This window comes from Sebastes fasciatus, chromosome 21 (genome assembly GCF_043250625.1).
Source record: "Sebastes fasciatus isolate fSebFas1 chromosome 21, fSebFas1.pri, whole genome shotgun sequence".
Classification (NCBI taxonomy): Eukaryota; Metazoa; Chordata; class Actinopteri; order Perciformes; family Sebastidae; genus Sebastes; species Sebastes fasciatus.
In genome coordinates this window covers 18584558-18601720 of record NC_133815.1, presented here as the reverse complement: position 1 = coordinate 18601720, position 17163 = coordinate 18584558, and the positions used below count along the sequence as shown (strand labels likewise).

Below are 17163 nucleotides of genomic sequence, written 5' to 3'. Positions count from 1 at the left end.
CTCTAAATGATAGTTCAAGCTAGCAACCATTGATTCCACTGGCTTTAATGACAACTGTGTGCCAGTACATTTACTTACTGTACTTCATTTAAGTAGTGTTCGTATCAATATCAGTAGGCCTCCAGTACTGGTCGGGCTATAGAAGAATCATTTTTAATATTGGAAAAAATATGAATGGCTGCGTCTTTTTGCCAACAGAGAGGCTGTCACACCCACAAATACACATGACTAATCCACACACACCCAAGCATTTGTCACACAACACAATAGAAACTGCCTCTTCCATGGATTTCCTTCCTTTGTTGAATCCAGATTATTTCCGAGTGGCCACACCAAAACTTGTGAAGCAGGAGGTGGAAAACAGAAGCTCAGCTCAAACTACGGCTACCGCGCTGGGGTCAAAAAACCTTTGAGTTTATGACTTTCTCATCCTGGGATCCAAATCCATCCCACAGTGGGACCCAGGCTAATGAAAAGGTTCTGCTCCTGTGGTCGTGTGGGGACCCGCTGTAGAAATAGAAGCTGAAGGAGCAGAAGGAAGGAACAAACTATATAGTATTCAGATGGCTGTGACGGCTCTCCTGATCCTGTGTTTGAATCATATCAGCTGGTAGACTGGGTGGCAGGGATCACCCGTCTAACTCTGCAGCTGGCACAGATGACACACTGTATACTAAACATACACACACACACACACAGACGATGTGGGGTTAAATATGGAAACTGGGCCAGTGTTTGTGACCAGTATGGCTTTGTGGTGTGGAGGCAGTAGGCAGCAGACACACCCTGGTCTCAGCACTGGGGGCTCATTTAGTCTGCTGATACACTGGCAGTACACCCACGTATACTTTATTTATATTCCTGCCTCAGAAACCACCTATTGTTCACTGTATGTAGAGTTTGACCGCATTTGTTATGATTTTATGTTTGATTTGTTTGCTTATTAACTATATAACTGACTCATTGTCAATGTTACTGATTAACTGGGTGAGTCAATGTTTTTTTTTAATGGGTTTTTAGTTAGATGCCCGAAATATGGTCTGTGGTTAACACAAGCGGAGGAGATTTTTGTTCTACGACATAAAATATGTCAGTAAATATCCCACGATTTTTGAAGCCTTCATGTGTCTTAAAAAAGGCGGTTGTTAACAAGTGGCTAAATGAGACTACTAAACGTCATCACGCCAACTCGTCCGCCTTTACAGCCTTGTTGTGTATACTCGCACTCATGTGACCTTAAAGTGACCATAACAGGTCCTCTTTAATGGGTTCTTCCTTAGCTCACGCTACACCCTTCCACCAAGTTTCGTGTAAATAAGGCCAGTAGTGTTTTTATGTAATCCTGCTGACAAACTGAAGCAAACAAACCAAACTGAAAACATAACCTCCTTGGCGGAGGTAATGATGGTTTCATTAGTTATTGACTTTGCCTTCATTTACATGGAGCAAAACTAGTTTTTCTTGTTTGTTTATGACACTCTTTTCAACAGTCTGTGAAGAAGGAGAATGAATTCTACAGTTTCCCTTCTGCTAATATATACCGTTTAGGAAATACAGTTACAAAAAAGTGATACAATGGTGTGCTCACCACACTGATTTTAAATGAGCTGCAAACATGTTTTCATTATGTTTGTAAAAAGCACACACAAAAAAAAAATATATACATATATATATACATATAAACAACAAGAAATTGCTAAATAACTCTAAACTAGGGATATAAATCACCAGTTTCATCACAATACGATATATTATCAATTCGTTGGACAACGATACAAGATTTGTTGATATCACAAAATCTATTTCAATTCAATTCAGGGGCCTGCGATCGATATGAGACAATGTCCTCTGTCAAGGGTCTGAAATTAAACTTTTTCCTCACCTGCCTCTGTGGCAGGTCACTGAACATTTCTACCGGGCACTCAATGTTTTCGTCTGTAACTTCTGAAATCTAGGTAGAACGCTTTAGAATTGTAAACACTGAGTCAGTGATGAAAGACTGTAGATTTATGGAATATATGATGTAACCTTAATCCATGACTATATTTGATTTAGGAATTGCTTCTTAAAAATTATATTTCTTAATTTAATCTGCCATGGTGGCCTGAAATTTGTACTTGCGTCAGCCAACATTTACCCTGTATTTGGCAGGTGGCAGGTGCTAATTTCATTCCCTGCCTATGTTTATTTAACACAATCAGTTACATTTATATCAGCTCACAAAAAACAACTGAAATATGATGTTCCAGACATTTAAATGAAAAACAATATATTCTGTTGATAAAAAGAATAAATATAATGTAGGAATTTCAAAATAAAGGCATTTTTATAAAGATGACAATATGTGTCGATTACGGCTGTCAATCGATTCAAATATTTAATTGTGATTAATCGCATGATTGTCCATAGTTAATTGCTATTAATCGCAAATTAATCTAACATTTTTTATCAGTTCAAAATGTATCTTAAAGGGAGATTTGTCAAGTATTTAATACTCTTATCAACATGAGAGTGGACAATATGCTGATTTATACAAATTTATGTATATATTTATTATTGGAAATCAATTACCAACATAAAACAATGACAAATATGGTCCAGAGACCCTCACAGGTACTGCATTTAGCATAAAAAAATGTATGATCAGCTGGGGTTTGTGAGGTCCAGGCGATAAGACCTGGCTCGCTGTTGGCCTTCCAGGGTGGGGTTGAGGTCGGGGCTCGGTTCAGGCCAGTCGAGTTCTTCCACACCAAACTGGAAAGCCATTTCTTGATGGATCTGTCTCTGTGCATTGGGGCGTTGTCATGTTGAAACAGAGAAAGGCCTTAACTACCTTACAAAAAAGATGAGATAGCCATTGACCATACATATAATGTAGTGTACCTGTACCTGTTCTCTTGTGGTAATGAATAGATACTCCAGCAGATGGGGCTGTGGAGTTATATTTGATTTCGGGCTGCATCTGTTTGAGGAAGCTGACTGATCTCAGAAGAAAAAATAGAATAAAGTCTTTAAACTTTTCACGTTTGAAGCTTTAATGAATTTCTGTGGTAATACCGGTATGTACGCTGCCGTCAAATAGGCTTAGGTTAATTATATACTTTCATTGTTGGCTGCATTTAAGGAAAGAAGGGTTTTATTTTCCGTGTTGATATGAGCGTGGTTGGCAGGGCAGCCAGGTAGGAAGGAAATCGTAATAACTTGAAGGTCTCAGGATTGATCTGCTTTGCAGCAAATGAGTTCTCTCGCTGTATCGTCCTTGAGCAAGACCTTGAGCAAGACCTTGAGCACTAAACTGCTGTTTCAACAGTGAAAGAAAAGGAAGTTCAACAGAGAGGGGGGGGGTTCTGTACGGGGCAGAGATGTAAAGTGTGCTGTAGACGATAAAAGGAGAGTTGTAAAGATGGAGATGAGACAGATAAACACAGTGAGCAGAGGGAGAAGCTGGCTGCTGCTGGCACCGGAGATAATCTGGAATTATAGTTGGAAGATGACACACCATGACTCATGAAATTCCCCTGGTGGCCATTGGTCAGCTGAGCTCCCAGATGAGCTGATGACTGCTTGGATCTGTGTGTCTGAGTCCTTGTTTAGGTACAGATTGTGCTTCTGTGTTGTACCAAGTTTCTTTCATACAGCGTATTCTCAGCTGAAACTGTGCCTCCTTGTGGTGGAAAAAGGCATTACCTTAAAAATAAACTTTCTTTTGATTATATGCCCACCGGAGAGGTCAGAGGTCAGGCTCAGGCCTTGCAGCTGGTTGATATTCAGTGTGTTGCTCAGGGGCACTTCAGCAGGATGGATGCCTGCCATCACAGGGTTTGTTTCGGCTCCAGCAACTGCTTTGATGCCACCTCAGGACACAAACCTGCGGTCCAATTCAGTTCACATCAGATTTCCCCCTGATCGTCAAAACCAAATAGATTTTGTTTATCGTGCTCGTCAGATTTAAGACTTCATGGGCAGCATGATGCAATGGGCTGCAATAATTTAGTTATTCTGTTGTCATTGCGTAGGGTTTTGGTTCAAATTGATTTTGCATTCTCACTTCCTTTAACCACTTCTCTCCATTTCCATCTCTCTCCTTCTCTCACTCAATTTCTTCCTCCTTCGCTCAGCTTTACCTCCACTTCTTTCATCTTTATCTCTCCATTTCAGCTTCGGCCTCTCTCTTCTTCTTTCCCTTTCCAATTTGCCAATGTCGGGTTAACGCTTTGCAACTCAAAAATGTCTTTTGAATGAAACTTTTCAGTATTAGGAGAAATAGCCTTGTTTTTTTTTTAAATGGCAACCATTATTACCATTATTATTACTAATCAACGTGCGTGATTTTGGTGATTTGAAAGTCAACAGTGTCTGAGGTCGAGGTTAAAACTGGACTATATTTGGTTGAAAGAATCAATATATTTGCTTCATTTGAGACCTATGCGGAGGTAGAAGGAAGTTACCGCATTTATTGTTGTAGTCTGAGTAATGTGACATTACGCAGGTGACCAAAACGTTTACCAAAGTGGTAAACACTACACATACAGTAAAATATGGAAACACTGTGGGAAAAGCAGAGCTAGATATCAATGGCTAAAACTGCATGTACAGTATTTTTCTTTCAACTGTCGTCCCAAAATGAATTTTCATCCTCCCCGATCACATTTTTTTGGCCCTTGGACGACGAGACTTCCTTAAGCTCGAGCCCTGTTGGGAACACTTACGCATTGCAATGGCATTTGAGCGTGCCTTGCGCGCGTCTACATTGACAACAATGGACAATACGCGGCATGTGAATGGCCCTTTAAGAGGCCGGTAGGGGCTGCAAGTGATCAACAGCTGCTTCAGTAGCAAAAGGCATTTCTGGCAATCAGCTAGGCTAAAAACAAACCGTACCTAGTCTGTTGCAGGCCACATTTTGGCCTTTGTCATGGTTCAAAAACTGACATCCATAGAAAAGGTTGGTCTCATTTTGAACCGAAGCATCTGCAGAAAAATACAATACCCAATATGTTATGATCCACTAAAGTTAGGCACAATACGAATACAGGATGCACTTTTCTACTTCAATTATATGTTGGTATTTATAATTGTAACTATTTCTCTTAGAAGTACACTATTTTGAGATGGAAAAACACATTTCTTATCATACAAAGTCATTTGGTATTCTGTTTTTCAGCATATTACCAGTTTTATGTGTGAATGGTTATAAGGGAGTTTATGATCATGTTTATAGGTCTGACTAGAGATTGCTACCGTGTGCAATGGCAGGGAATACCCACTGTTGTTCTTTATTTTCTTCTCTCCTTTTGTGACTTCTTATAGTTTTGTTTAGAGCTGGACAGCATCATTCAGCAGGTGATAACAGGTTTACTGTTTATTTATTTATTCCTCTGTCTGTGTTTTTGTGCAGCCATGGCGGAGTTAGACTTGAGTCTGAGCGACGCGCTGACGGACAGCGTCCCCCAGCCAGGCCCAGAGAGCCTGGTGGAGAGGGACTTTGTGGCTCAGCTGGAGGCGGAGGCCTTCGACGACCAGGTCGGGGAGACGGTGGGGAAGACAGACTACGTGCCCCTGCTGGACAACGACGACACCAGGGCAGGTGAGACCAATATGACGGAGCAAGGATGCTCGTCAATGCTGACTATGCTAGATGATGCCAATTCAGTGTAGAGAGGACAGTGTTCTTCTGCTACCACAGACGGAGAGAGGCACACTTTGTATTAATATAGCAGGTTATTGGATTAACAGGAATATTTATGACAGTATAAAACCTGCTGTGTAACTCAAACCTGAGTTAATATCCATCCCTACTACTTGACTTGACATTATGTTCACTTCTGTATCTGATTCCATCCTGAACGGGATGAGAATCTGTGTTATGTAACATGAACTCCAGCTGCTCCTAAATGACTGATAGCATCAGGCACCGCTGGACACTGGCTGCCATTTTGGATCTGCTGGGGTGTCATTCAGCCGCAGGGAAGATAGTAGCCTGAAGATAAGCAGAGTAGCGGTCACTGCTTTGAATATCCCAGACGACTAGTGCACGTGTCCCAAGCAAAGTGCTGGCTAACCTTACTGTCAGTGGAAATGTTGCTAAGCTAGTTAGCAAATAACTAATTAAAACCAAACTTATCAGAAAAACTAGAAGTGCACTCGGAGAGCACAGACCTCCGCCAAGGCAGGTTTCAATGACTGGCATGGCTAGCTAACATTGGTTTGAGTGGAAGGCTGCTGCAGTAATACAGTCATATATTAACGTTATAGCAGCATAAGATTGTCGTCTCCAACTAAATCTCAGCCTATAGATCAAACAGTTTGTTACTAACAGGCTGATTATTTACAGACAACACTTAGCCTAATGGGATTCAATCAGATATGTAGAGAAGTCTGGATCAGCAATATCCGGCCACTGAGTTGGACGGGGGAAGACTGAAGGGACACGACGGCGATCAACCTTAATTTATTAACGTATCGCGAACACTCAGGTTCAGGCAAGATCGCAAAATAATTATTAGACATGTGTATAGAACAAACGTTTGTTTAACAACAGATGAATGCATAGGAACTTGTCAAAATTACAATCCATACATACGTCAAATTGCATTGAAGTCTATGAGATCTTCGGTTTTCTATCCCCCAAAACGGGGCACGGCTTTGTACAACTGGTACAGTTATTGATTGCATTCATGTGGTATATTTTATTATAGCATTGCTGTATGAATATTAGACTGATACAAAGTTTTTGATTTTGGTTTTTGAGTCATGAGATAACCAAAACTAGTAAAACATAGGTTTATGGAATTGCATTTTGCACAGACTGATTGTAAAAAATCACACACTACGCTTCGTTAACACAGACTCACCTCCTAAACAAAGTCATTTTGTTTTTGCTTTACTGTATTACAACATAAATGGCCTCAAAAGAGCCTTGATATACATGTGTAAGAGAAACAGAACTGTTACACGGATAGAAATAAAGTGACACTCAGAAGAGACTCAAATGAAGTCTGCATATTTTTCTGAAAGGTCAAGAGCTACCAGTGGTTGTTGATTATAGGAACACCACTTCTTGCTCAAAATTGACTTTTTATAGTGTGAGAGAAGATATGATATCTTTTATTAAGCTTGGTTAGTTTGCCCTAAAGCAGTAACACATGAGAGGTATACACACACAGATAGGTATGTAGGGAGATAAGTAAGCAGATAGAGGGATCCAATAAACAGCTGAGTGAATAAACAGATAAAAGGAAGTGACAGATAACCGGGACTGACTCAGCTCTCGGCCCTGTTTTGGTTACCCAGACACTTTGGTCAGACAGTCAGACTGTGTGTGGGCACTCAGTCGGTGACAGCGAGCCGCGGGACGGGCCGTGGGTGGTGTTGCCGGTGATCAACTGTGGCACGCTGTGTGCATTCGGACAAATGCAGACATGCTGACACACCGAGTGCCAAACAGCAGGGCGAGGCAGTCCGCACATTATTGTCCTCTGTCAGCAGGAGAGCGAGACGGAGGAAGATTTGTTTTTTGTTGTTGGTTTGGTGCCCTGATGCACACGTAACGTGCACTCATGATGACCGATGTGTGTTTGATGAGTGTCCTGTGCTCTTGTTTTTGATCTGTGGTGTCCTGCGTGTTGGTGTGGACACAAATGAATCATAGCCTGTGTGTGCATGTGGGTTTTTGCATGACTATACGTGAATGTGTTAACTTGTGTGTGTACTGTATATATGTGTACACATGTACTGTCTGCAGAATCAAGAGTCTCTGTTTTGCAGCTTTGTGGCTGCATGTACCTGCATGCATTTTTGTTAGTCTGTGTGTGTTTGGCTTTTGGCTCGGCATGAGAGTTGCCTTTTTTAATCCTTTTTCCTTTCCTATTGGTCCTAACGCTTTTATTATTTTAATGTCCTGTTGGTTTTATTGTGTTGCTTTTATGATTTTTATGTATTATTGTACAGCACTTTGGTCAACTTTTGTTGTTTTTAAATGTGCTTTATTAATAAATTTGGATTGGATTGGATTGGAAAGAGAGAAATAGTGAGTCCTGTGGCCTGTATGTACAAAGCTGGCTCACTTTTAACCTGGGTAGATCACCATGGTAACATACTGTATGCTGCACGGCTAATGATTATGGAGGACGGAACCTGACAAAATAAAAAATAAATGAATAAATAACTCGATAAATGAATAAATGTCATTAAATGTAGCAAAAATAATATTAAAAATAAATGTAGCCATTAATGAATTGATAAAATGTGACATAAATTTAATTTAATTAGCTTTTTTATTTATGTATCTTTGTATTAATTCCCCTATTTATTTACGCTTCTGTTTAATTTCTCATTTGTTTATTTATTTATTTTTGCATATATTTATTATTTATTTATTTATTTATTTTTGTATTAAATTTGTTTTTCATTTATTATGCATTTATTTATTTTTAAATGTATTTATTTATTTACCTTTGTATTTTGCATAATGAGGCAGAAATGTATAAAGAAAAGAATACAGAAATAAATATATTTGGAAAATAAATAAGGGGTGAAATGCAAAAGGAAAAGTGTGCGGAAATAAATAAATAGATAAATACATAAATAAACAAATACATACATTTTAAAATAAGTATAAAATAAATACAAAATAAATGCAAAAATAAATAAATACAAAATAAATAAATAAATGTAAAATTTGATAAAAATAAATACATAAATAAATAAAATGGAAAATTAAACAATAGTACATAACTAAAGGAATTAATACAAAGGTAAGTAAATAAAGAAGCAAATTACAACAGAAATATCAATTTATGTCACATTTGATCAATTAGTTAATGGCTACATTTATTTTTATATTATTTTCGCAACATTTAATGACATATTTATTTAATTATCGAATCATTTATTTATTCATTCATTTATCTTTTTGGAAGGGTAAAAAGATAAAAGAATCACATAACCACAGGATCGCTGTGTGTGAGTAGTGAGTCTATGGGTGAACCAGAGGTAAATTGTAAAACACTTAGGGCTTGGATAAAAGCAGTCCATTTATGAGTCCTGTGTGTGCATGTATATTTCTGTGCCTGTCTATGAATGCTGTATATATATATTGATATACTTGATTGATTTATTCATGTCCTTGCGTGTCAGAGCCTCGTTATAAAGCTGTTGCAGTTTGTGTGTGTGTGTCTGACTGATTCGCACGTTAAAGTGCAGTGATTCAGCAGTCGGATGTCACACAATATCACCTCCTTCAGACGCCCACACTGACACCAGCTAATACGTGCTGCCCTCTGCCTGCCCCAGTCTGACCACAGCGGGCTTGTGTGCTATTAACTGGCACATCCAGGGCCCAGTCAGGGTCAGTGGTTTCCATTTAATGGCAGGCGCAGACTGTCATATTTCCGCTGTACAAACCAATACCATCATACACTTTGATTTTCTATCTCGTCAAGCCATTAGCACTCAGATGGATAGTAATGTGTTTGCCTGTGTGTGTGTGTGTGTGTGTGTGTGCAGACGCGGGTGCTACGTTGGAGAATGGAGAGCAGGAAGCTCATGGGGTGCAAAAGCCTGGTAAGACATATCCCACAATTCTCTCTGCCGTCGGTAAGGCCGCCTGGTCATCCTCCTCCACCGATCATGGGCTGTTAGTCTTTTCTTGTCTTTCGACCTTGTTTACTTCCTTCTTGTTCTTCACCTCAGTTCGGTTGTGTGCGTGTGTGTGTGTGTATTGTGTGTATTATTAGTAGCCTTTCAGGATGTGAGCTGCTCTCACTGCTCTCCAACGTCCTTTCAATGTCCTCTTCAGAACAAGGCTGCTGCTCTTACAATCCACCCAGCTGTTCAATCTGAGTAGTTCAGTTTGAAGAGAATAAGGCATAGAAATAAAGATGAAAAATATGATCTACCTGGGAAACACTGGAGCCATGTTATTCTTTTGGGTTCTTGTTTGTTTTAAACAGTAAATGTATTCATATTATGTACTTAAAACTGCTATATGTATGATTTGAAAACGTCTACCATGGTGCTCCATAGTGGTACTGTAGTATAGAAAAACCACTGACCTGACTCAGGCAACCTGAAGTGAAATCACAGGTAGTCAGGGCCATAGCCAGGATCTCAGAAAAAACTGAGGTTACTCTCTGTGTCTTTGACCTCTGTAGGTGAGAAAGACTTAGGCGAGGCGAACAGTACTCTTCAGCTATGTCTGTACAGCTCTGTTCTGCAGCATATTCACTAAGCCACAACTGCTTTTAAATGATCCAATCACATCTAAAGGATTTGATAATAACCCTCTTGTAATTATGCCTCACCACATACTCCCTTTCAATCTGAAATATGACTCATTATGGAAGCTAAGATAAAGATCCAAAACAAGGTGGCTTTAATTGAAGGGATAGTTCAGGTGTTTTGAAGTGGGGTTGTATGAGGCACTTGTCCATAGTCAGTGTATTACTAGAGTAGATGGCGGTCGGCACGCCCCCCAAAGTTGCAGTCCAAAATTGTGTTTAAGAAGTAAAATTACTCAGAAAAATGGTCACTTTTGAGACTAGTTGTCATAAGATGCTCCAGTTGCATTGTGTCTAACTAACTCATCTGCTTTACGGTAGTTGAATATTTGTTGACTTTATCATATGTTTTTGAATGTAAACTATTAACCGGCTCATCTACAGCTATCTGCTGGCCTTACGTAGGCTGTTCACCTTTTATGAGTGAGGTAGGCGGGACCCCGTTGTACAGTCCATATGTTTTTATTCTAAAAATCTGTGATTTAACGTGTCACCCATTGCAACTTTGCACAGCAGCCTTTCTACAACTCAGGAAGCGAGCTAATCAGTAAAGACTTAATTTTCAATCAGTTGTGAATGTAAAGTAGGTAATTTGCATAATCAGTGCATGAAAATGAATCTTAATTGACAACAGGAGATTGTCAAATTGTCGCCCCGTTAATACCAATCGCACTCCTTTTAATAAATGGAATCACACGGCAATTGAAGCTTGTACTCAGCAGTCCTTTGGTTGCTTCTGATGTGAATAGATTGTTCTAGTGTTATCTCTTATTGGAGATAATTAGCCACAGAGAAGAGATGCAGCTCTAGAGAGGAATATTTATTGTGTCTAATGAACAAGCGCTCCCTCTGCCCCTCTGGCTGTCTGCTTCTACTGAAATAGACTGAGAGATGAACTCCTTCTTCTGTGTGTGTGTGTGTGTGTGTTTTATGCATGGTACATTTTGAAAATCAGCTCATCGGATTTTATTTTTCAATAGTCTGGTCTCCTCTCTTCCCCCCCCCCCCCCCCCCCATTTCTCAGCTTTAATATAATTGCTCTATACATACTCCTGTTCCTCAATTTTTCTTGTCGTCATGCAGCCATTCCATTTCAAACTGCAGAGCTGCTGTGCATGTCATTAGCAGTGAAAGGATTTTGCATGGCTGTATGAATTAGTATGAGGTCTCCTCCACTGACAACATGCAAATCCACTTCAGCCTTGAATGTTAAAGGGAGATTTTCAGACGTTTTTTTTTTGTTTTTTTTCAGTAAAAGCAGAAAGAAATGCAACAAATTGGCGGTGCTGAAATCTCATAAAGTCAAGCTCAATCCACTTGGCAGTAGGGCCGGTATTGATTTGTTTGTTTTGTGTGTGATTAACCTTAGGGATGTGACGGTGAGGAAATTTTCCCACCGGTTGATAAACTTGTGACAACACCGGTGTTACCGATTACACCGGATATTTTACAAGGAAAGATGACGGTCAATATGTGTAGAGCGTTTACTTTGATCTTTACCGTCAGGTGGCTGTGTGTCTGGCCTGTCTGGTCCAGCTTTCGCTGCGGGGCCGCAGGTTTCTACCTGGTGCCGCGCTCACCGGCTGTGACCGACACCAAATCATCTGCCATCTCTTGGTCTGTCAACACTCTCTCGTCCAGTGTGGGTGAAATATGACACCTGCTACTCTGAGCTGAGACTGTTCATGGAGCAGATGCATTCACTTTCAGTTTGTAGCATCCGTCATCCGACTATCTATTGATAACATGCCGCTGATACACCAAAACGAGCTAAATGGGCCTAAAATGTGATGGAGAGATCTCTTTTGCAGCCTTATTACCCATAGGGGATGAAGATGAGTCAGTAAATAAGTGGTTAACATTAGTAACATGATTTGAGCTGTTGTGGAGTTTTAACTGCTTGTTAACAGAACGTTATCATCAGCTCACGCGCTCTAAATGCAATCGCTGGCTGCTGACTCGTTAGCGAGTGTTAACTGTAACGTTACCGTTAACATCAAACAGTCAAACGTTAGCTAACCGGTAATATTAGAAAGTTTACCTCATTGACTTGGGAATAACTTTCCGTTGCTGGTGCGGCTGTCGTGAGGTCACAGGCTGGCAGTATGTGCTGTGTGTGTACGTGCGGGACGGATCGGGAACCGACAGAGTGTGAGTGTGTGTTTATGTTGTCAGGGAGGTTTAATAAAAAACGGTGCGCTGCACAAAACGTGCAGTCATTTTCATCGCCGTTCATTCTAATGTAACGGGGTATTTTTTCTTTCAACTCTCGTCCCAAATCCGTCCCAAAAATTTATTTTTATCCTCCCCTTAATTTTCATCATTTTTTTTTTGGGATGTCCTGAAGCTCGGTTCGGTGCCTTGCTCAAGGGCACCTCGGCAGTGCCCAGTAGGTGAAGTGGCACCTCTCCAGCTACCAGTCCACACTCTGTACCATAGTCTGTGCTGGACTTCAACTGGCAGCCCAAGCCAAGTCCCTCCAGACTGAGCTACTGTCGCCCCAAGAGTACTGATAGGGTGAAGAATAGTGTTAGTTAGACCCATCAGAAGTCAGGCTATTTCAGCCTTTTGACCGTTCTTTTCTGCCTCCTCAGTTCCGCCAGCTTTATGGAAGCGCAGTTCTAAATTGCCGGAGCGTCTCTTTTAAATTCAAAACAACTATATTGTCTACTAAGGAATGAAACTGGCTCCCTCTGCCAGCTGATGCAAGTGCACTGTGGGAGGGATAAAGCTGTCAAACCTGCCCACTGCCATCTTTCGTGTACTGAGTGTCGTCCATTGAGATGACTGGGAGCCTCGCTGGGATGGATGTTGGTGACAGTGGGAGGAGTGATCGGCATGTAAATCAGATGTCTGTGTTGGCATGCTCGCCGCTTTAGCTGTCTGGCTGTTTGCATGGCATGGGTGGCTTGTGTTACCATGGTTACCGTGCTGTATCTGTGCATGTGTGTGTGTGTGTGTGTGTTTCTGATAGAGAGAAATACTGGAAGGATGCTCTGTTTAAGTTTTGATTTCCCACACTGCAGCAGTAATAGAAGGGTACAGTGTGAGGTGTGATATAATTGTTTCCAGTGGGCCTACTTTAGTAAGCAGAGCATCTGGCCTTGGATCCATTCATCACTGTTGCTCCAGCAGACCCCATGGGAGAGGACGCAGGCGGTATAAGTAGTAACTGGGTCAGAGAATTGAGAGCGTAAGCTGGATCCTGACAGAGCAAATGCAGATGTGTGTTTGTATGTATGCATGCTGCATGCTCCGTGCATGGCGCTTCTTTCTGCATGGCATACAAAGACACACGTATATGAATATCCTCCCAAATATTTGACCAATATGAACAGCCCTGTCTCTTAAGTTCCGCTCCCATACAGCTAAACTACATTCTCAATTACGTTTGGAAGGATTTTATCGTGGATTACGTTTGTCTTTGACATATCATAAATGTGTCTGCGGACGGCAGCAAGTGATGTACGAGCGACACGCAGAGCAGGTGACGTACTATATCGAGCAACCGTTAATGAAAGTTACGCCGTATAATAACTAGAGCTGTCAAAGTTAATGCATGAATAATGCCACTAATTTCTTTAACGCATTAACACAATCGATCTTTTGGAGATTGTAGCATTTTTTTTTGTTTTAATACTAAATGCATATACTTGTCATCGTTGTTTTGTGTTGTTCATTTATTTCCAATAATAAATATATACTTACATTTGTATAAAGCAGCATATTTGTCCATTCCAATGTTGATAAGAGTATTAAATACTTGACAAATCTCCCTTTAACCTTAAAGGTCAATTTTGAACAGATAAAAAAAGTGCAATTAATCGCGATTAAATATTTGAATTGATTGACAGCCCTAATAATAACAAGTATAACAAGCGAGGAAGTCCACTACGGGCGGAGGGGTGGTGGATGGGTCAAACAAACATGTTCATGTCCCGTGTGAAATGTAGTTATAGTTTTGTTGCCTAAACCTAAGTAGTTTTGTTCCGTTTTTGTTTAGTTTCAATTCGCAATGCTAACCACGTGTCCCGTAATTCGTGAGAAAATAGTTTCCCTCGAAGCGTAATTGAGAATACAGTTTAGTTGTGTGGTAGTGTAATTTTGTAGGAGACTGGGTTGATATGAGATGATAAAAGAAGATCTGGCTTATAATCTTCAGAATAAAATAAATGTGGCGTTTCTCATGTTGGTCAAGTATTTGACATTAAGACGAGTTGATTTTGTGACAGCTTTACTAACCTGCTTTCTTCCCTTTTCCCCCCTCATACCCTCCTCTCCTCTTCCTCTGCATAAATACATTTATTTTTATATTTATGCTCTTTTTTGTGTTTTCATTTATGCCACTTCTTCTTTCGTTGATGCACTTATTTTACTTTTTCTACTCTCTTCCTCTCCATTCCTATCATCACCATTTTTTGTACTCCGCTTTTCTCTTCTATCTGTTATTTCTCTTCTCTCCTCCTTTCCCAATCCCCCCAATGCTTCAGAGGACTAGAACCCGCCTCCATCGCCATGCCGACTGTCAATCAGCTGTGCTTCCGCTTCTGTGCACCTCTTCCCCTCTCCCAACACACACACACTCCCACTATCCATGGCTCCTCTAATGCGGTATGAAGGAGACAGTCTGAGGTTGTGGACAGGATACCGCATTACTTTCACTCATGACAGAACTCACACACAAAGCATTAGATGTGCACACGCACACCCAGCCATGCTACGCTGTCCTGACTCCAGCACACGTTGTTCCTCCACATCATGTGTTGGCACACTGTGACTCACTCCGCTGGGCAAACTGGGTGTCTCTGACACACAGGGACGTACACACAGTCGCATTTGAAATTCAATTTGTTGTTTTGGTTTTGGTTTGTTTTCGTCTGTAGTTCTTCTTGGACTAGAATTACCACTATTATTTATATATTAATTTTTATGTTCTCAAACAATTATGTTCTTAAAAAACAGAATCAATTCAGCTTAACGTGTATAACAAGCTGCTGTGGCATTAACAAATACATCAGAATGATAAAATCATGCACATCTGTAGCCCCTCTGGTTTCTTTCCCTTTCTGTCTCACTATTACACTGAAGCAGACAGTAAGTTCATAAGTTCATGTCCTCTCTCACACACACACACACACACAGGCACACACACACAGGCACACACAGGCAAACACACACACACAGGCACAGCCAGCCGCCAGCAGCCAGCCCTTGTCCTCCTGTCTGAAAGCTCTCAAACTGAGTCGCCAGCGCTGCGAGCCCGATCCGTCACCACCCAGCAACCAGCACACATTTGCACACAAACAAACAACACACATTTTAACCCACCCAAAGACTATCTGTATTTTTTTTTCCTTCTTTTTAATTAAATGCTTTTAACGCTTCAGCCCTCTTTGATGATCACCTCTCTTCAAAATCTGCTTTGCACAATCTTCCTTTAACCAAATAGATAGAGAAGTAAATACTAAAGCCAAACCTCCAATGGACAATCATTAATGTACTCAATGTAAGGAATGTCCCAGTAGTCTTTGAGCTGCCTTCTATTCCATCTCACCGTAATGTGTAGTTATTTGTTGTTTTTACGTCCTCTTTAACTGACCTATTGTGCTTATTTTCAGGTGCATACTTGTATTTTGGGTTTCTACTAGAACATGTTTAAATGCTTTAATGTTCAAAAAAACACTTTATTATGGCTCTTCAGACTCCACTCCACCTCCGCTTTGTTTGAGGGCGTGCCAAACTATCTGCTAGGCAAAGTGTGTTACTTGGTGACATCACCACGTTACGGAAGAAAAGGCATTTCAGGCAGTTCAGGAGCAGTGTTTCTGTGGGGGAGAGGAACTCCCTTTGGCGTGGACTTTGGGCTATATAACTTTGCAGGCCTTTTACTTGCACAAAAAACTATATAACACGCTAAAGGAAAGGGAAAAAGCACAAAAGCATAATAGGTCCTCTTTAATCTGATCATTTTTAATTATTGTTTAAAGGGAACATATCATGAAAAACTCACTTTCTCAGTGCTTGTTTACATACATTTGGGTATCTGTGAAATTTTACAATTCTTCTATTTCATTTAGCAGATGCTTTTGTCCAAAGCGACGTACATCTGAGAGTTCGTACAACACAAGCAAGGATCTAGATAGGAGGGAACAACATGAGTAACTGCCAATAACAGCTTCAAGTGCCGATCGGACACAGGTGCCACAGCTTGAGAACTACGTTTGAAAAGGTGCACCATATTTTTCAAACAAGCCAATCAGAGCAGACTGGGCTTTTTCAGGAGGGGCTCTTAAAGAGACAGGCGCTAAAATGGAGCGTTTCAGACAGAGGGTGAATACAGGTATATTCAGACAGACAGGAGAAGAACAATAATGTGCTTTTTGAACATTAAAGCATGTAAATGTGCTCTAGTAGAAACCCCAAACAAAAAGTATGAACCTGAAAATGAGCACAATGTGTCCCATTTAATTGAGTCACTTACTTCCGTGTTTGCTTCCTAATAACGCTGTGTGTTTGTTGTGTCTGTTGTTGTATATTGTCAGTGTATAAGCAATGAATTCCATCATTCAAACATTTTAAAATCAATTTTATCATTGAGATGACAGGGTCCTGTTAGCCACCAGTTAGTGCAACAAACTCCCAAATAATAGCTGTTGGTTTTAATGTGCCTCATTCACAAAATATGCAAACATATCAATACTAATATCAAAACGATATTGTTTTTTGCTTTCATATGATCAAAATATCGTTGTTTGGACGCACGGGGAGGTGTGAACCGTTGTCATTGGAACTTATTTTCTACCAAAGAAATAGTCCCCATGAAAACAGTTGACAGAGAGATTTCTGGATTAGAAACTAGTCCATTTCTAGAAAGACAAATCGT

General features: G+C 40.4%; 1 protein-coding gene across 12 annotated transcripts in view; it reads left to right on the top strand.

Moving 5' to 3' along the window:
- The window catches only part of LOC141759304 (uncharacterized), a 126245-nt gene that overhangs the window by 29125 nt on the left and 79957 nt on the right, over positions 1-17163 (top strand). For 10 of the 12 annotated variants that reach the window (XM_074621275.1, XM_074621270.1, XM_074621278.1 and 7 more), the window contains exons 2-3: positions 5399-5587; positions 9508-9564. In XM_074621275.1, coding sequence (XP_074477376.1) covers positions 5401-5587; positions 9508-9564 — 244 coding nt within the window. In that variant the 5' untranslated portion in view covers positions 5399-5400. The remainder of the gene's footprint in view (positions 1-5398; positions 5588-9507; positions 9565-17163) is intronic. The other 2 variants (XM_074621276.1, XM_074621272.1) reach the window with 1 other exon arrangement.